Source organism: Pristiophorus japonicus, chromosome 10 (genome assembly GCF_044704955.1).
Source record: "Pristiophorus japonicus isolate sPriJap1 chromosome 10, sPriJap1.hap1, whole genome shotgun sequence".
Lineage (NCBI taxonomy): Eukaryota > Metazoa > Chordata > Chondrichthyes > Pristiophoridae > Pristiophorus > Pristiophorus japonicus.
In genome coordinates, this window is record NC_091986.1 from 177,771,031 (window position 1) to 177,791,745 (window position 20,715).

Here is a 20,715-nt window from a genome sequence, read left to right on the forward strand (position 1 = left end):
TATTCGATTGTAGGGATATTACAGGTAAGCGCAGTCTTGTCCCCAGACAATATCCACACCTTTCAGCAGAATTACTGTGCCTAGCTGATGACTTTCCCCAAAAGGAGCAATTCCTACTTGCATGTGCAAAATGAGCAAAGGAGGAAGTGTCTACAACAATATTTAAAAATATACAAAACCATCTGCAATGTAGGACCTCTTTAGTATTACCCTGACAATGTGCATAAACTCACTATTTTTGAAGTGGTTGCAGAATAGAAAAGATTACCCTCTTGCATTTTAGAACACCTCTCCTGATAACTCACAGCCGCCTCTTCCTCATGAATGAGATGGCTGAATTACCAAGGTGATTAAGGGAGGTTGTATTATTTTTTTTAGGGGCACATAGAAAATTTCATGCACTTTGAAGAGCAAGGTAGTTCTCCCAATTTCCTGACCTACATTCTTCCCTTATTCACCACCACCAAAAAAAAAAATCATTTCTTGTACTTGTATATGCGCAAAGTGGCAGCTGCATTTGCCTACGTAACAGTAACTCACTTCAAAAATACATTGGCTGTGAAGCACTTTGAGTCACCAGTGGCAGATGCTCAAATTGTACTTCGTACTGCTCTTCCCATCACTCCACCTTCAAAGGCTTCCTCAAAAGCTACTTCTAATTTGGTTTTCTCTGCCCCAGAGAGCTGTGGAGGCAGGGTCATTGAATATATTTAAGGCAGAGACAGACAGATTTTTGAGCGATAAGGGAATAAAGGGTCATGGGAAGCGCGCAGGAAATGGAGCCGAGTCCATGATCAGATCAGCCATAACCTTATTAAAAGGCGGAGCAGGCTCGAGGGGCCAAATGGCCTACTCCTGCTCCTATTTCTTATGTTATTTTCTTCCTGAACTCCTACACTAATGCTCTTCTGTCCACATTTTCTCAAATTCCAACTCCTACAGTAACAGTTTTTATTCCATGTGCCATCTAGTCCTCAACAGACATTACTATCAGCCACGACAAATATTTTTTAATCCAACTCTTATACTGGCATGAGGCAATTAATCTAGTGTAAGTTTAAAGTACCAAGAAAATGACTAAACTTAGTTACACGAACAAGGCAGTTGTCTAGAAGAAAAAAAAAAGCATTTGCAGTGCCATTTTTGTCACCTTTTATTATTTGTTTAATAATTTCAGTAAAATTACCAGGAAGCTAAACTTACATTGCAAGTCAACTAAGAGCATGTACAAAGACTTTAAAGTGATTTAAAAAACATCTCAAATGCCAACATCTACTGCTCAACAGGTTCAGTTTCAGAAAAAATCCCTTCCAGAAGTAAATGTTATCAAGGATATAGGTTGTTAGCTTACCCAAGAACTGGCTGACTTTTACAGCCCCTCCAGTTGCTAGTCTTGCAGCACTGAGTCCCTTTTGCACTGTTGGGCTGATTGTTGCAGGCTTATCTTCAGGCTGAATATGGTCTCTCAGTTTAGATGCACCCTTCTGGATTGCTTTACCAGTGAATGCAGCTCCTTTAGCCAAACCCCAGCTCAGCCAAGAGGCCCCTGAATAAATTAATTTAAAGTAGTTTTATAAACAACTAGATTACCCATGGCATTGCTCATGAGTCAGAATACTCTTAGTGTGACAGAAGTAATTGTGATGCTTACAGGAAGTGGGTAAGGCAACATTTTTCATGACAATTCGACAAACAAATTAGTAAATGCACTCTTAATGTACAGAACAATGTTTGCAGCTTCATCTGAAAGATGTTATCGAGTGCTTAGGTGGATCTTCAGATACCGTGATAAATCAAAATTGCCAAAACTCATTTATTTTGCACTATTTTCATTCTTCACTCAAACATATAGCTAAAATATTTATAACATCGCAGAGATTTTTTTTTTTTAAAAACAATAAAACTGCTAATTTAATGTTATAAATATCTAAGATATTTCTCCCACATGGACCTGCCCTTCGGTCTTGGGCTTGATTTGAAAATTTTACCTTGGCCTTGGATGTTGGGAATTTCCAGCAGCTGTGGACAAATTGTATGAGAGCAATGCATTGTGGGAGCTGGTTTTCACCACTTGTGGAATTGCAATACCCAGAATGTACATTTTAATCCACATTATAACAAGATAGAAAAGAACCAGACAGTTAAAGATGACGTTAACAAATTCTGCTTACGAGAGAACAGATACATTATCGGAACTACATTTTTCACCCTGGTAGCATAGCAGTTATGTTACGGGACTAGTAATCCAGAGGCCTGGACTAATGACTCAGAGTTCAAATCCTACCATGACAGATGGGGAATTTAAATTCAGTTAATTAAATAAATCTGGAATAAAGGCTAGCATCAGCAATGGTAACCATGAAACTATCGGATTGCCGTAAAAACCCATCTGGTTCACTAATGGTTTTTTGGGAAAGAAATCTGCCATCCTTACCTGGTTTGGCCTATATGTGACTCCAGACACACAACTGTGTGGTTGACTCTTAGCTGCGCTCTAAAATGGCGTAGCAAGCCACTCAGTTGTACCAAACAGCTATGACAAAGCCACTGTGGGAGTACCTTCACCATACAGACTGTAGCAGTTCGACAGCTCACCACCATCTTCTCAAGGGCAATAAATGCTGGCTTTGCCAGCGATGCAAACAAAAACAATATTTTAGAAAGTAAACAATTAAAGTGGTTTTGGGCGTTGAAGAATAACATTACGTTTATTTTAAATTTTGCAAAGTGATGGGTAAACAGTATTACATCTATAACCAAGGCCCAATTCTTTCAATAACAGTGCTTATACTACATTGATGGATGAACTGCTGTTACATTAGAAATCGCCTTCTAGGTCCTGGACCACATACAAGGCCACAGGAGCTCTACTGATACATATGTGCTCCTGATAGAGAAATGAATGTCTTCTAAACTTATATAGTTCTTTCACTTATGCACACTAACTGCTTACCCGTTAGAATTCCACGGGCTACTTTTTCACTCCACTCTGGCAGAACATTCTCTTCATTACTAGGTTGTGGTTCATGGTGAATCTGCACAGTCTGGCTCAAATTAAGTTCATCAGCTGAAGCTTCTGGATCCTAAGAAATAAATAATCTAATAAAATACAAATGGTCTCACAGCACAAAATAAACTGCTTGCTAGCAGTAACTTTTTTAAACTGCCATTCAATTCCTTTGCTTTCTTTCAGGATTGTACAGTTCTGTTGAAAAGAATGATATATCAAAGATTCCTGTCATCCTGGAATTAACGCATCTGAAAGATTCAGGAATCTTCCCGCTTTGTCATTGACCATTATTATTGATTGTGAGGTGGAGCATTGCAGCGAGGAAGATCGAGAAGAGGCTTGGCGCGATTGGGTATATGATGGATCCATTGGTCAGGATCATGGCTAGCATGTTGTCGTGGAGCAGGCGGAGGATGGCAACAAACTTTTGGGGGCAGCTGAAATGGAGGAGGACACTCCATAGTCCCTCTTGGTTGATAGTGTCAAAGGCCTTTGCAAGGTCAAAGGAGACCATGTACAAGGGTTGGTGCTGTTCTCTGCACTTTTCTTGCAGTTGTCGCACCGTAAAGATTATGTCCGTTGTACCCCGTAGTGGATGAAATCCGCACTGCGACTCCAGGAGGAGCTCCTCAGCCACAGGGAGAAGACAGTTGAGGAGGATTCTAGCGATGACCTTTCCAGTGGCTGATAACAGGGAGATTACTCTGTAGTTGCCGCAGTCGGACTTGTCCCCCTTTTTAAAAGATGATCACGATTACTGCATCTCAGATCACCCGGCATGCTCTCCTCCTTGCAGAGAGAGATGAGGTAATGCATTCGTGCTAATAGTGCCTCTCCGCCATACTTTAGTGCCTCAGCGGGGATTCCATCTACTCCCGTTGCCTTGTTGTTTCTCCCATAAATAGTCTGCATTTATGAGAGTGGCCCTCACTGCCCTACATCTAATTGTACGATAGCATAACCCACGAATGTAACAATATTACTATCTTTTGCCCAAGTATTTTTTTCAATCACTCCAAAGGTGGGCCGAGCAAACACTTAGTGAGACGAGCTTGATATGAATTTTAAGCGGATTTAATTCACAGCAGATTAACATGAGCAACACTTATGACTGGATTCACTTATTTCGATCAAAACAACTTCTCTTTGCATAATAAATATGTTGATGAGGCTGTACTTCCCTACATCAGTGGATGATCTTACTTTTAAAACAAAATAACTCCCCTGCATTGTCTGGTCTTTCTGAAATTGCATAAAATTGTTTGTGTGAATCTCAAATCAAAATTTGTCAGCTTTGCTTCTAGCCATTGCCTTACGCAGAATAGTGTTGTGTGGGAACTTAATCCCGGAGGATAGGATGGGAAGGGAGAGCAGCCTGGGAAGCAAAGATAGTCTTCTACAGAAAACCAAATAGTATTGTAAAAGAACCGTTAGAATCCGCACATAATTATGCAGCAAATGGGAGCATTTCAACTTAATAGCTGTAACCTTTTCTGTAGTTAGACTCATGGGTTGAGAAATGTGGAGGTCCATAAAGACAGAGTCCTGAATAGCTGAAAGGGAGAATTCTTACTATTTACAAGCAAAGGTTCAAGACTAGTTGAACCAATACACTGCTAAATCTGATGAAGTCCTCATCAGCCAAATAAGAACATAACATAAGAAATAGAAGCAGGAGTAGGCCATCAGGCCCCTCGAGCCTGCTCCGCCATTTAATACGATCATGGCTGATCCGATCATGGACTCTGGTCCACTTCCCTGCCCGCTCCCCATAACCCCTTATTCTCTTATTGGTTAAGAAACTGTCTATCTCAGTCTTAAATTTATTCAACGACCCAGCTTCCACAGCTCTGAGGCAGTGAATTCCACAGATTTACAACCCTCAGAAGAAATTCCTCCTCATCTCAGTTTTAAATGGGTGGCCTCTTATTCTAAGATTATGCCCCCTAGCTCTAATCTCCCCTATCAGTGGAAACATACTCTCTGCATCCACCTTGTCAAGCCCCCTCATAATAATTTCAATAATTTCAAAAGACTCTGTCTTTATGGACCTCCACATTTCTCAACCCATGAGTCTAACTACAGAAAAGGTTACAGCTATTAAGGGGGTACTGAAGTTGCATGTTCAGCCATGAACTCATTGAATGGCGGTGCAGGCTAGAAGGGCCAAATGGCCTACTCCTGCACCTATTTTCTATGTTTCTATCTCTCATTCTTCTGAATTCCAATAAGTAGAGGCCCAACCTCCCCTCATAAGTCTACCCCTCATCTCCGGAAATCAACTTAGTGAACCTTCTCTGAACTGCCTCCAAAGCAAGCATATCCTTTCATGAATATGGAAATCAAAACTGTACGCAATATTCCAGATGTGGCCTCACCAATACTCTGTATAACTGTAGCAAGACTTCCCCTGCTTTTATACTCCATCCCCTTTGCAATAAAGGCCAAGATTCCATTGGCCTTCCTGATCACTTGCTGTACCTGCTTACTAACCTTGTGTTTCATGCACCAGGACCCCCAGGTCCCGCTGTACTGCAGCACTATGCAATCTTTCTCCATTTAAATAATAACTTGCTCTTTGATTTTTTTCTGCCAAAGTGCATGACCTCACACTTTCCAACATTATACTCCATCTGCCAAATTTTTGCCCACTCACTTAGCCTATGTCCTTTTGCAGGTTTTGTGTCCTCCTCACACATTACTTTTCCTCCCATCTTTGTATCGTCAGCAAACTTGGCTACGTTATACTCAGTCCCTTTTTCCAAGTCGTTTATATAGATTGTAAATAGTTGGGATCCCAGCACTGATCCCTGCGGCACCCCACTAGTTACTGTTTGCCAACCAGAGAATGAACCATTTATCCCGACTCTCTGTTTTCTGTTCGTTAGCCAATCCTCTATCCATGCTAATATATTACCCCCAACCCAGTGAACTTTTATCTTGTGCAGTAATCTTTCATGTGGCACCTTGTCAATGCCTTCTGGAAGTCCAAATACACCACATCCACTGGTTCCCCTTTATCCACCCTGTTCATTCAGGTGCTGCTACAACCAACGACATTTGACAGATGGCACAAAACTGAATGGGAAGAATGTCTTCTGGTGGGACTCCTCAGTCATTACGATAAATATATGCATTCATGCCTGCAAATCAATTTCCTGATTACACTGCTTGGATAAATTGTGCAAAACAACATTTTGAACTTGCCCATAAAAAGAATGAAATTTAGGACTGTGGACTGAAATTTCTCCAATCCATTTTTGGGGTAGGGGGGTCCAATTAATGCAAATAAAACCTGTGTGCACACATGTAAGTGTTATTTTCCTCTGTCTGGATTATCTGCCTCCTATGTTGAAACCTCCCTTGACTTTGAAATTCATCCAGGGGATTGTTTTCCTCGCATTGATCGATCACAATGAAAATTATTTACATGGTTTAGCGCAACTGCCAAACTGTGAATAAAAAAAAAAGTCAAGTCTGAATAAGCACAGACCTGGTCCAGTCAAGATTTTAATAAAATTTGCTCATGTGTGATCTTGGTGCACTAATTCTTGATGCAAAGTCCCACTAAAAAAAAAAGGAACCTGCTCTTGGGACTCACACATTACCTTGATTCCTTATTCTTACCATTACCTGTTTGGTAGTCTATAATTACTTTCCATTCACATTTTGTCCAGTTTTCTAATCATTTGCTTCAAAATATACTTTTATTTCATTTTAGCATATGTATCCGGTGCTATGATCTGATCTGCAGATTGTAAAGCAATAATCTTAACTACTTTATTTTAACAAAGGATCTATTTCTAGCAGAAGGATAAAAGCAGAAATTATGTAAATAATGGCTTTAAAGTTCAACTATCTTAGAATCAGAAAATTACAGCATGGAAAGAGGCCATTTCGGCCCATTGTGTCCGCGCCGGCCGACAAAGAGCTATCCAGCCGAATCTCACTTTCCAGCTCTTGATCCGTAGCCCTGTAGGTTACTGCAATTCAAGTGCACATCCAAGTACTTTTTAAAATGTAGTGAGGGTTTCTGTCTCTACCACCCTTTCAGGCAGTGAGTTCCAGACCCACAGCACACTCTGGGTGAAGAAATTTTCCCTCAAATCTTCTCGGTTTATTTCTACCATGCTGCAGAATAAACTGAGCTGTAAAGCCATGTGGTTTTGACTGCACACTAACTTAGTAGTTCTGTTATTTTGCACTGTTCACATAAATCACTAATTAATTTACTAGCTGAAGCAGACTAGAAAAGTGAGGCAATGGACAATCTGGGCAGCTCATGAAAACATTGAGCTTGGAAAAATGTTGGGTGTAGAAAACTTCAAGCTTTATAATATATTTCCATACCTTTTTAAGAATTCTTCTCAAATCTTCAAATTTGCCTGCAGTCTGCAAATAAATCATGATTCTGGTCTCTTATTATGTATTTGTTCATGACTTATTTAAACTTAATTTTTTTTAATTAATAAAAAATACCTTTTTAAATAAAGGATCCAAACTTCAGTGGGCAAAATTAATTCTCAATAGTGTCTTTATTTAGTATTTTCTAGTTCTTGTTCAGAACAGTACACTCATTTACTTAGGGCCCCTCCTTTTGTGAGGTTATATTATCAAACTCCCTTTTAAAAAAAAAAAATCTCTGTCCTGCATTCCCTTCCAAACTCTAAGGTTGGAGCCAAAAGGAATGGTCTATAAATCCCATTTCATTTTCCCCTCCATTTTGGCCAAACTTCTCTCTGCCCTTCTGAAGACCATTGACGCATCTTCCGATACCCCACTCAAATGGCCATTCTTCATGTGCCAGTCTAGACACCAAGTGCCAACAGGTAATTGAGGAAATTCATAGCCAAGCCTGGTCCATATCCATACAAGCATTTTTGCAGAGGTTACTGGATAACAATTAGGAATGGAAACTTTGGCCAATTGTACCTTCCCTAGCTCAGGGTGTAGAGCCAATTTAACTGTTACTACGAACATCCCGACTCAGCACAAACTAGAGATTAAACCTGGGATTTCTCTAGTCTTATATTATTCTCTACCCTAACCAACTGATTGTTAAGGAGTCCTTCATATGTATAAAGAGAGAATAAATTCAGTGGTAAGTTTATATTTGTGATACACTTTACTCATTTTATTTGCATAGCAATAACAGCACATATATCGCTCCACGCACCCTCTCCCCCACCACCCAAACCAGATGTCTGTGCTAAGCTGGTTATGGTATATAGCCATATGACAATTTTAAGCATTCCCCAAACTCTAGCATTCTTGTTTAAAAATTAACTGAATAGCAGTGGATCTTCAATCAAGTATTTGAAAATTTACCTTGTATTTCTTGTGCATTTTTAGCCAATTGTTTGAATCCTTCAAACTTACCTGGATCTTTAAATAAGTCATTTGTTTTAACAAGTCTTCAAAGTGTTCTCTGTCTGATGCTGGCAGCTCAGAGGATAGCACTACTCCAACATAGACGTCAGGATTTTGTGCCATTAAATCAGGAAACATGTAGACTCCATTGTTGCACTGCAGCACAGGAGACTGGCTAGATACAAGTGGGTATACCCAATCACAAACCTAGACAATAAATACATTAAAGAAAATTAAAATGGTAACTTTGCACCTTTATATTTGTCTGAAACTGTGACCCTGGAATGACCAACATAATAAACAGCATTCCAATATTCTCTCAATTTGCCTCTATATTACAGCCTGTATATGAAAGGCCCAATTACACCAGATTAATTAAAATCAGCTACTCGAGATCTGGTGCCACTCTTCAATAAGAAAGACTTGCATTTATATATTGCCTTTCACGACCAAAGGACACACAAAGTGCTTTGCAGCCAATTAAGTACTTTTGAAGTGTAGTCGCTGTTGTAATGTAGGAAGCGCGGCAACCAATTTGTGCACAGCAATCTTCCACAAACAGCAATTAAATAAGTGACCAGATCATCTGTTTTAGGCATTGGTTGAGGGACAAATGTTGGCCAGGACACCAGTAGAACTCCCCTGCTCTTCTTCAAATAGTGCCATAGGATCTTTTATGTCCACCCGAGGGGGCAGATGGGAGCACTGGTTGAACGTCTCATCTGAAAGACGGCACCTCTGACATTCTATCAGTACCAATGTCAGCCTAGATTAAATGCTCAAGTCTCAAGTGAAATCATAATCTCCTGACTCAGAGGCAAAAAGCAGGAAATTATAGACCAGTTAGCCTAACATCTGTCGTTGGGAAAATGCTGGAGTCCATTATTAAGGAAGCAGTAGCAGGACATTTGGAAAAGCATAATTCAATCAAGCAGAGTCAGCATGGTTTTATGAAAAGGAAATCATGTTTGACAAATTTGCTGGAGTTCTTTGAGTATGTAACAAGCAGGGTAGATAAGGGGAACCAGTGGATGTGGTGTTTTTGGATTTCCAGAAGGCATTCGATAAGGTGCCACATAAAAGGTTACTGTAAAAGATAAAAGTTTACAGGATTGGGGGCAATATATTAGCATGGATAGAGGATTGGCTAACAAACAGAAAACAGAGGCAGGATAAATGGGTCATATGCCAGTTGGCAAACAGTAATTAGTGGAGTGCTGCAGGGTCAACTACTTACAATCTACATTAATGACTTGGATGATGGGACAGAGTGTAGTGTAGTGTAGCCAAGTTTGTTGATGATACAAAGATGAGTGGGAAAGCAAATTGTGAGGGCACAAAATCTGCAAAGGGATATAGACAGGCTAAGTAAGTGGGCAAAAATTTGGCAGATGGGAGTATAATGTGGAAAAATGTGAGGTTATCCACTTTGACAGGAAAAAAATTGAAAAGCAAATTATAATTTAAATGGAGAAAAATTGCAAAGTGCTGGGGGGGGCGTCCTTGTGCATGAAACACAAATAGTATGCAGGTACAGCAAGTAATCAGGAAGGCAAATGGAATGTTGGCCTTTATTGCAAAAGCAATAGAGTATAAAAGCAGAGAGGTCCTGCTACAACTGTAGAGTATTGGTGAGGCCACACCTGGAGTACTGCGTACAGTTTTGGTCTCCGTATTTAAAAGAAAGGATATACTTGCATTGGAGCCTGTTCAGAGAAGGTTCACTAGGTTGATTCTGGAGATGAGGGGGTTGACTTCTGGAAGATAGGTTGAGCCTATACACATTGGAGTTCAGAAGAATAAGAGGTGATCTTATTGAAACTTATAAGATAATGAGGGGACTTGACAAGGTGGATCCACTCACAGGGGAAACTAAAATTGGGGACATAGTCTTAGAATAAAGGGGCCGCTCATTTAAAACTGAGATGAGGAGAAATTTCTTCTCTCCGAGGGTTGTAAATCTATGGAATTCTCTGCCCCAGAGAGCTGAGGAGGCTGGGTCGTTGAATATATTTAAGGCAGAGATAGGCAGATTTTTGAGCAATAAGGGAATTAGGGGTTATGGGGAGCAGGCAGGGAAGTGGAGCCGAGTCCATGATCAGATCAGTCATGATCTTATTAAATGGCAGAGCAGGTTCCAGCGGCAAGGTGGCCTGCTCCTATTTCTTATGTTCTTACTATGGAGCCAAGGCTGACACCTTAGAGTATAAAAATGTCTCAGTAAGATGCATTTGTACAGAAGAAAAAATGGATTTATATTGCACCTTTGAGATAGCAAAATGTCCCAAAGTGCTGCACAAAGATGGGGGAGCAAGGGAAGAGAAGGGGAGGACAAAGGAAAGTGACCAAAGACAAGGTCGAAGAGATAGGTTTTGAAGGCATTTATGAAAGCAACTGCAGTCTGCAGGGGAAAAGTGGTGAAAGGCTCTGCTACTAATGGTAGATTTGGATGGAGGGAAAGAGAGGGCAAGAGGAAAGAGATTCATAGTATGACTGAAAACATAAAAGCAAGAGAGTACAAGCTGGGACACAGGACTGGATGAGATTGCATAGGTAGGGTAGCACAAGACCATGATGGAATTTGTAAACAAGAAACAGAATTGTGAAATCAATACACTGAGGGACAGAAAACTCCTGGCAGTGAGGAGAAGGGCAATGTGACTGGGAAATGAGATTAAGTGTAGGCAGTATTATTGTAGATGAACCAGAGTATATTGGGATACTGGCAAGGGGAGTGTTGGAAACATTGAGCTTGAAGACAACACATGGATGAGGTTCTAAACAGCAGTTGGGGTGACATAGGGGTTGTGGCCAGCAATGTTAGACATGAAAGACTGGATGTGGACTTTAAATCTCAGCTCAGGGTCAAAGACAACACCAACGCTGCAAACTTTCAGGTTTAGCCTGAGCAAGCAGCTGTTCACGAGGATGATCTGGGGCTAAGGTATGGAGTTTCTGCCAGGTGTTCATCTTGGTAATGTTGAATAGAGGAATCCATTATCTAATGTCGGACAGGTAGCCAAACAATACAATGATAGTTATGGAATTGAGGATGGCGGCAGAGAATTAAAGCTGGATATTTTCAGCATACATCTGGATGCTGACCTCATTCTAAATAATAATTTCACCATGAAGCAACATAGAGATGAGGAATATGAGGGGGCAAGAAAGGAACCTTGAGGCATACCAGATACCCATGCAGACCCAAGGAGAAGACATTGCAGGAGCTGTACTGAGCATATTGGGACCAGCAGGAACAGAATCACAAGAGAGGGATACCACAGGAGAGGCAGTGGAGAAGTATGCAGTGTTCCAGTGTTGGAGGCTCTGGAAAGTATGCTTGGTAATATAACACACTGTAGTCAAAAAGTGTCACTGGTGATTCTGAACAGAGGTCAGGATGAATGGGTGAGAGAAGGGGCAAGGGGTGGAGAAAAGCAGTTTGTGGTTTATCTTGCTCTGCAAGATGATCCAATCACAAATGGAGGAATCTGGCTATGGTAAAAGGACAGGCAATGTTACTTGGGGTTATTGTAACAAAAAAAAAGTGTTTTTTTTCTTTACTGTGTCTCTAAATAGTGTAATCATACTGTAAATCTCATCAAAGTAGACTGCTGAGAATACTTTTAGATCAAAGATAATTCTTCAGCATATATGTTTCAATATTTCTCACTTTTAGTGCAGTTGTCTCAAATGGTGGATGTGGAAACAAATCCCAACTCTACAGAAATCATGTATTCTGTTGGCCTACTAAAAATCAGATGATATTCCGTCTCTCTGAAAAGCATTAGCTTTATCCCAAGTTGTGCAGAAAAGTTCCCCCAGAAAAAAGAACCTCATCTGATATATTGGTCTGTTTAACCTTTCATGAATTGGTTGCAGACTGCTGTGCTCTTAGACTGCATTTAATATCTTGTTACTACCAAGCTTGAATAACTATCCATGGTCATATATTTGGGTCTGTTATGAATGTGTGTTGTGGCTGATATTAACTATCTTCTGAGGCAACAAAATATGTGGTGAAAGTTCCACGTGTTATTGGGTTAGAAATAACCAGTTGTTCACTTGGAGAACACCATCAGATTAGTTTGCACAGTAAGGTCACATTTTGGTTAATAAGGAATAAAGTGTTAATCCTCGGGGCTGTACTTTATTTGAATTGGGCATAGCAAAGGTTTCTGGAGTAAGTTTAAATTATAACAGCGGTGAAGGCCGATCCAGCAGCAGAGAACCAGGCCAGTTATGTGCCAAGTACATTTGAAGCACAACCAAAACCAAGTGTTACTGCACTTGGATTTAAGAACATAAGAAATAGGAGCAGGAGTAGGCCATTTGGCCCCTTGAGCCTGCTCCACCATTCAATAAGATCATGGCTAATCTGATCCTGGGCTCAGCTCCACTTCCCTGCTCACTCCCCATAACCCTCATCACTCAAAAATCTGTTTATCTCCGCCTTAAATATAGTCAATGGCCCAGCCTCCAATTCCACAGATTGACAAACCTCAGAAGAAAAAATTTCTCATCAGTTTTAAATGGGCGATCCCTTATTCTGAAACTAGATCTAGATTCCCCCTTGAGTGGAAATATCCCCTCTGCATCTACCTTATCTTATATGATGCTAAGAGGCTGCAGGGTGACTTGGACAGGTTAGGGGAGTGGGCAAATGCATGGCAGATGCAGTACAATGTGGATAAATGAGAGATTATCCACTTTGGTGGCAAAAACAAGGCAGCAGAATATCATCTGAATGGTGACAGATTAGGAAAAGGGGAGGTGGGTGTCATGGTACATCAGTCATTGAAAGTTGGCATGCAGGTACAGCAGGCGGTGAAGGCGGCAAATGGCATGTTGGCCTTCATAGCTAGGGGATTTGAGTATAGGAGCAGGGAGGTCTGGGATCAAGGGGTATGGAGAGAAAGCAGGAAAGGGGCACTGAGGTGAATGATCAGCCATGATCTTATTGAATGGTGGTGCAGGTTCGAAGGATCGAATGGCCGACTCCTGCACCTATTTTCTATGTTTCTATGTTTCAATAAGATCACCTCTCATTCTTCTGGGCTCCAATGAGTACAGGCCCAACCTACTCAACCTTTTTTCATAAGTCAACCCCCTCATCTCCGGAATCAACCTAGTGAACCTTCTTTGAACTGCCTCCAATGTAAGTATATCCTTCCTTAAATAAGGAGACCAAAACTGTACGCAGTACTCCAGGTGTGGCCTCACCAATATCCTGTACAGCTGTCTCTGCTTTTATACTCCATCCCCCTTACAATAAAGGCCAACATTCCATTTGCCTTCTTGATTACTTGCTGTACCTGCATATTAACTTTTTGTGTTTCATGCACAAAGACCACCCCCCCCCCACCCCCACTGCAGCATTTTGTAATTTTGCACCATTTAAATAATAATTTGCTTTTTAATTTTTTTCTGCCAAGTGGATAATCTCTCGCTTTCCCATATTATACTCCATCTGCCAAATTTTTGCCCACTCACTATATCCCTTTGCACAATTTGCTTTCCCATCCATCTTTGTATCATCAGCAAACTTGGTTACATTACACTCTGTCCCTTCAGCCAAGTCATTAATATAGATTGTAAATAGTTGAGGCCCTAGCACTGATCCCTGTGGCACCCCACTAGTTACTGTTTGCCAACCGGAAAATGACCCATTTGAGATGGAGGTGATGAGTGTTTATCAGGGAACAGCAAGGGGTGTGAGACTAAAAGATCTAGTGGGAACAAGGGCACAGAAAGAAATGAGGCAACTGTTGAGAAATAGAGGTACCAATATTAAGATGGGTGCAGAACAGGAGAGGGGAAGTTGGGAGATAGAGACATTTGGGAGACAGTAAGGGTGCTGGTGAGTGAGGTAGCTGAACGGTGATAGTTCCCCATGGAGGGTGAGCATGGAGGTATTGAAGGTACCCAGGGAGATGTGCATTGTAAAAGATCAAAGATACCTTGCCAGTGATCAAGTCCTCATAGAGAGGGCGAGTATTCATAACTCCAACATACAAGTTAAAACTCTAATTATACTTCACGGATGTTTAGAAGCAGTTTGTCAATTTCCAAAACTTTAAAAAGTAATGTTTTCATAATTTTCTCATAGGTTTTCTATATCAGAGATGTGTATCCTCATCATAAATTCTCAATTCTAGATTTTTAACTTTCTCGTTCATTTTATTTGCTCAGTCACTTTTCATGTAGGTCAACTTAAAACAACCTTCTAAGTCTCACTATTATTTCCTTATTTTCTCTCAAACTACCCACCAGTTACTATTTGATTGAGAAATCTATCCTTAGTCCAGCTTCCGAACCGCTAAGCAAAGTATGTCTGATAAATGTTAATAGTCCTAGGGCTAGAATTTCGGTTTTCAGCAAAAACGGTATTTTTAGGCCAAAATTACCATTTTCGCTTCGCAAACATTTTTAGGCCCATTTTTTGACCTTTAATTCATCAGTAAAAATCGTTGTACGAGGATTCGCAGCACAAACTGTGAATTTCAGCAACTTTAGACCGAGGCCATTGGCGCTACGAGAGAGGCCTTGAAAGGAGGGAAAACAACAAAAAAGCCATTCACTAAACCCTTACCTACTAAATCGTCAAAAAAGAATTAAAAAATAAAAACGTTAACTTACCTTTATTGCAGGTCTTCATACTTACTGTTGCTGGCAGGGCTGTACTGCAGGTTTAATCCTGTCGGTATTCTGGGCACATAATAGGGGTCCCGAGAGAGCCAAAAATCAATTGCAAATATTATCTGCAGTGTTGCACGTCGGCGCTACTCTCTCCAACGGTACGTGGAAGCGCCGCCACAAAAAGGTACTCTGAAGATCCCAACTGGGTTTTCGCCACGAAGGGTCAAATAGCGGCGAAAACCCGGTTGCAAAGTCGTCGAAATTCTAATCCCAGACTTTTTTTTAAAACTTTTTGTCATACATATTATTAAATATTACAAGAATCTGAACTACTTATATGACAAGACTTCCAATCCTTGCAATCATTATTTTGCAAAAAACATCATTCAGAAGCAGAGAACAAGTTATAAAAAGATCAATATGCTATATGCACTAAGACTACAAAAGGGTTAATTAAAATATTTTAGAAATAGCGTACCTGCAGAAAGGGGGGTGGTCTATTTTGTGCTGCACCAGGATCTGCATCAGCAAACGTCACAATGCGGAGATATCCAGGATATGAGGGTGCACTCACTTGTCCATCAGGTGTTACATAGAACATCTGCACTCCATGTTCAATAAAGATGAGCTCATATGCATCTATACCAAGAGGTTCCATTGGACGAGGCTGGGTTCTTTGTCCAAAAATGGCATCATCAACAACGGCAAGCTCGCCAGAATCAGTTCCATAGGAAATGGTCATATGTCCATCTATAGCCTCAGGTGTGTATACAGGGGGTAGCTCATTAGATGCAGAGGGATCATCTGGTGACAAGAGGTTAGGAACTGTATTGGAGGCGTTTCCATTAGTAGTTGGGCTTACATCCATGGCAAAAGATTGAAAGTCAGACTGAGGCTTTGATGATGAAGATTTCTCTTTCTGATGTATCGGTACAACTGGATAGAGCCTTGACTCTGCTTTTGGATTATCAGACCTCACAGTCTCAGGAAATTGATTTGGTTGATTAGACTCTGCTGGGTTTTCACCATGCTCCAAAATAGTCAACCTTGTTTGTATATTACTTAGTGTTGCACTCATTTTATTTTGCATTTGACGGGCCCTGTCCCATTGGGCGCCCGTACATTCTGGACCATTTGATGGAATATGCAATCCTTTAATTAAATGGCTCTTTCCTTGCCTGTAATACTGCTTTGCAGCTTCTTTTTGACCAGCTTCATCTGCACTGAGCCCCTTATTAACAAAGATAAATGCCTCTTTATATTCCTCCTTAATGCGGTTAAGACTTCCAACTGTATTTGTAGTTGTACGGTTGCAGTGGTCCATACCTACCAGAAATAAAGCACAGCTAAAGCATACGTTTTGACAGGTGCATATTAGTTCTACTCATTTTGTTTACAAATACAACTTGGAATGTTCAGTGCATTCAAAAATGTCACAAAGATACTCTGGCCAATGTAAAATGTACTGCATGTAATTCAACATACAAATTATTGCAAGTATATGGGGTCCAAGCCCCAACATCCTATTCCATGCACACAAAGCCAACATAAGTCAAGAATTACAGATCAGAACATGGTCACTCAAGAGTGTCTATGAATGTTAGTAATATGGACTTCCAGAAGACATTTGGCATGGTTCCACATAAGAGACTGTTACCATAAATCAGAGTGCATGGAATTGGAGGCAACCTATTGGCTTGGTTAGGAGGCAGGAGACAGAGGATAATTAGGGACGTACTCAAATTGGCAGGATGTGACTAGTGGTTCCTCCTAGGAATCTGTACTCAGGGCCGCAGCTTTTCATTTTATAAAATGACTTGGAAGAAGGAATGGAGAGCCGTATGTCTAAGTATGCTGACGAAACTAAGTTAAGTGGCACAGTCAATAATGTAGATGGGAGCAGAAAATTGCAAAGGGACATTGCTAGATTAAGTGAGCGGGCAAAACTGTGCCAGATAGATTTCAATGTGGGAAAATGTGAGGACATCCACTTTGGACCCAAGAAAAGATAGATCAGAGTATTCTCTAAATGGCAAGAAGCTATAAAACTGTGGAGGAGCAAAGAGGTTCAGGGGTCCTAATCACTAAATACTAGTGGACAGGTATAAAAAATAATTTAAAAGGCTAATGGAATGTTGGTCTTTATCCCAAGAGGGCGGGAATGCAAAGGAGTGGAAGATATGGTACAGCTGTACAGACTCTGGTTAGACCCTATTTAGTACTGTATTCACTTCTGGACACCATACCTCAGGAAGAATGTCTTGGCCTTGGAGGGGGTGCAATGTAGATTCACCAGAATGATACCGGGGCTAAATTCGGTCAGATTGCACTGCCTTAAATATAGAAGATTAAGTTGTGATCTAATTAAGGTGTATAAGATGATCAAAGGAGTTGATTGGATAGAGAGAGAAACTATGGTGGGGGAAGAGTCTTAAATTTAGAGCTGGATCATTCAGGGGTTATGTCAGAAAGCAATTCCTCACACAAAAGGAAATCTGGAACTCTTTTCCCTCCCTCCCTCCCCCAAAAAAGCTGTTGAGGTTCAGCAAATTGAAAATGTCAAAAGAGATTGATAGATTTTTGTTAGGCAAGGATACCGAGAGGTGCAGAATCAAGGTGAGTAAATAGAATTAAGATACAGATCAGCTATGATCTAATTAAATGGCAGAACAGTCAAGGGGCTGAATGGCCTACTCCTGTTCCTATATTCATAGAAACATAGAAAATAGGTGGAGGAGTAGGCCATTCGGCCCTTCAAGCCTGCATCACCATTCAATAAGATCATGGCTGATCATTCACCTCAGTACCCCTTTCCTGCTTTCTCTACATACCCCTTGATCCCTTTAGCCCTAAGGGCCATATCTAACTCCCTCTTGAATATATCCAATGAACTGGTATCAACAGCAGTAGAGAATTCCACAGGTTAACAACTCTGAGCGAAGAAGTTTCTCCTCATCTCGGTCCTAAATGGCTTACCCCTTATCCTTAGACTGTGACCCTTGGTTCTGGACTTCCCCAACATCGGGAACATTCTTCCTGCATCTAACCTGACTAGTCCCGTCAGAATTTTATATGTTTCTATGACATCCCCTCTCATTCTTCTAAACTCCAGTGAATACAGGCCCAGTCGATCCAGTCTCTCCTCATATGTCAGTCCTGCCATCCCTGGAATCAGTCTGGTGAACCTTCACTGCACTCCCTCAATAGCAAGAATGTCCTTGCTCAGATTAGGAAACCAAAACCGAACACAATATTCCAGGTGTGGCCTCACCAAGGCCCTGTACAACCGCAGTAAGACCTCCATGCTCCTATACTCAAATCCCCTAGCTATGAAGGCCAACATGCCATTTGTCTTCTTCACCGCCTGCTGCACCTGCATGCCAACCTTCAATGACTGATGTACCATGACACCCAAGTCTCGTTGCACCTCCCCTTTTCCTAATCTGCCGCCATTCAGATAATACTCTGCCTTCGTGTTTTTGCCCCCCAAAGTGGATAACCTCACATTTATCCACATTATACTTCATCTGCCATGCATGTGCCCACTCACCTAACCTGTCCAAGTCACCCTGCAGCCTCTTAGCATCCTCACAGCTCACGCTGCCACCCAGTTTAAGGTCATCTGCAAACTTGGAGATAGTACACTCAATTCCTTCATCTAAGTCATTGATGTATATTATAACTAGCTGGGGTCCCAGCACGGAGCCCTGCGGAACCCCACTGGTCACTGCCTGACATTCTGACAAGGACCCGTTTATCCCGACTCTCTGCTTCCTGTCTGCCAACCAGTTCTCTATCCACGTCAATACATTACCCCAAATACCATGTGCTTTAATTTTGCACACCAATCTCTTGTGTGGGACCTTGTCAAAAGCCTTTTGAAAGTCCAAATACACCACATCCACTGATTCTCCCTTGTCCACTCTACTAGTTACATCCTCAAAAAATTCTAGAAGATTTGTCCTTTCATAAATCCATGCTGGCTTGGCCCGATCCTGTCACTGTTTTCCAAATGCGCTGCTATTTCATCTTTAATAATTGATTCCAACATTTTCTCCACTACTGATGTCAGGCGTACAATACCAGTCTACAATTCCCCGTTTTCTCTCTCCCTCCTTTCTTAAAGTGGTGTTACATTAGCTACCCTCCATTCCACAGGAACTGATCCAGAGTCAATAGACTGCTGGAAAACAATCATCAATGCATCCACTATTTCTAGGGCCACTTCCTTAAGTACTCTGGGATGCAGACCATCAGGCCCCAGGGATTTATCGGCCTTCAATCCCATCAATTTCCCAAACACAATTTCCTGACTAATAAGGATTTCCTTCAGTTCCTCCTTCTCGCTAGACCCTCGGTCCCCTAGTATTTCCGGAAGATTATTTGTGTCTTCATTCGTGAAGACAGAACCAAAGCATTTGTTCAATTGGTCTGCCATTTCTTTGTTCCCCATTATAAATTCACCTATGTGTTGTACATACTTATAGTTTTCAAGTCAAGTTTTTTGTACATTAGTGGATTACATTTATTGTTGCTTATTCACTTAAGCACATACTACTTGAGATTACAATTTATTGGCCCTGAAATTCCGGTCGGAGGCTTCTTTTGAACGAATGCCACTGACTGGAGAATTTTTACGAATTTACCTGGTGGTCCAGGAGGCGCCTGGGATTCTGGTGGGGAGGCCTTCTCTTCCCGCGCTGCGAAGCGTGCTCCCGTCCTCCAGGTTTCAACGCAGACGGTGCAGTCACATGTGTGACTGCACAACCAATCAGGTAAAGTATTCCACAGCATTCTCATTAATGCTGTGGAGGAGGATTTCCTGGAGTGCATAAGGGATGGTTTTCTAGACCAATATGTCGAGGAACCAACTAGGGGGGAGGCCATCTTAGACTGGGTGTTGTGTAATATGAGAGGATTAATTAGCAATCTCGTTGTGCGAGGCCCCTTGGGGAAGAGTGGCCATAATATAGTGGAATTCTGCATTAGGATGGAGAATGAAACAGTTAATTCAGAGACCATGGTCCAGAACTTAAAGAAGGGTAACTTTGAAGGTATGAGGCGTGAATTGGCTAGGATAGATTGGCGAATGATACTTAAGGGGTTGACTGTGGATGGGCAATGGCAGACATTTAGAGACCGCATGGATGAACTACAACAATTGTACATTCCTGTCTGGCGTAAAAATAAAAAAGGGAAGGTGGCTCAACCATGGCTATCAAGGGAAATCAGGGATAGTATTAAAGCCAAGGAAGTGGCATACAAATTGGCCAGAAATAGCAGCGAACCCGGAGACTGGGAGAAATTTAGAACTCAGCAGAGGAGGACAAAGAGTTTGATTAGGGCAGGGAAAATGGAGTACGAGAAGAAGCTTGCAGGGAACATTAAGACGGATTGCAAAAGTTTCTATAGATATGTAAAGAGAAGAAGGTTAGTAAAGACAAACGTAGGTCCCCTGCAGTCAGAATCAGGGGAAGTCATAATGGGGAACAAAGAAATGGCGGACCAATTGAACAAGTACTTTGGTTCGGTATTCACTAAGGAGGACACAAACAACCTTCCAGATATAAAAGGGGTCAGAGAGTCTAATAAGGAGGAGGAACTGAGGGAAATCCTTATTAGTCGGGAAATTGTGTTGGGGAAATTGATGGGATTGAAGGCCGATAAATCCCCAGGGGCTGATGGACTGCATCCCA

The 20,715-nt window shown here is 41.3% G+C and overlaps 1 protein-coding gene across 2 annotated transcripts in view; it reads right to left on the bottom strand.

Annotated features, from left to right (window-relative positions):
* sparta (spartin a) overlaps nt 1–20,715 on the bottom strand; it is a 50,968-nt gene that overhangs the window by 18,179 nt on the left and 12,074 nt on the right. Inside the window, exons 2-6 of one of the 2 annotated variants that reach the window (XM_070892349.1) lie at nt 15,498–16,345; nt 8,390–8,587; nt 7,361–7,402; nt 2,954–3,083; nt 1,352–1,546 (exon numbers count right to left, since the gene is read on the bottom strand). In XM_070892349.1, coding sequence (XP_070748450.1) covers nt 1,352–1,546; nt 2,954–3,083; nt 7,361–7,402; nt 8,390–8,587; nt 15,498–16,343 — 1,411 coding nt within the window. In that variant the 5' untranslated portion in view covers nt 16,344–16,345. The remainder of the gene's footprint in view (nt 1–1,351; nt 1,547–2,953; nt 3,084–7,360; nt 7,403–8,389; nt 8,588–15,497; nt 16,346–20,715) is intronic. The other variant, XM_070892350.1, reaches the window with a different exon arrangement.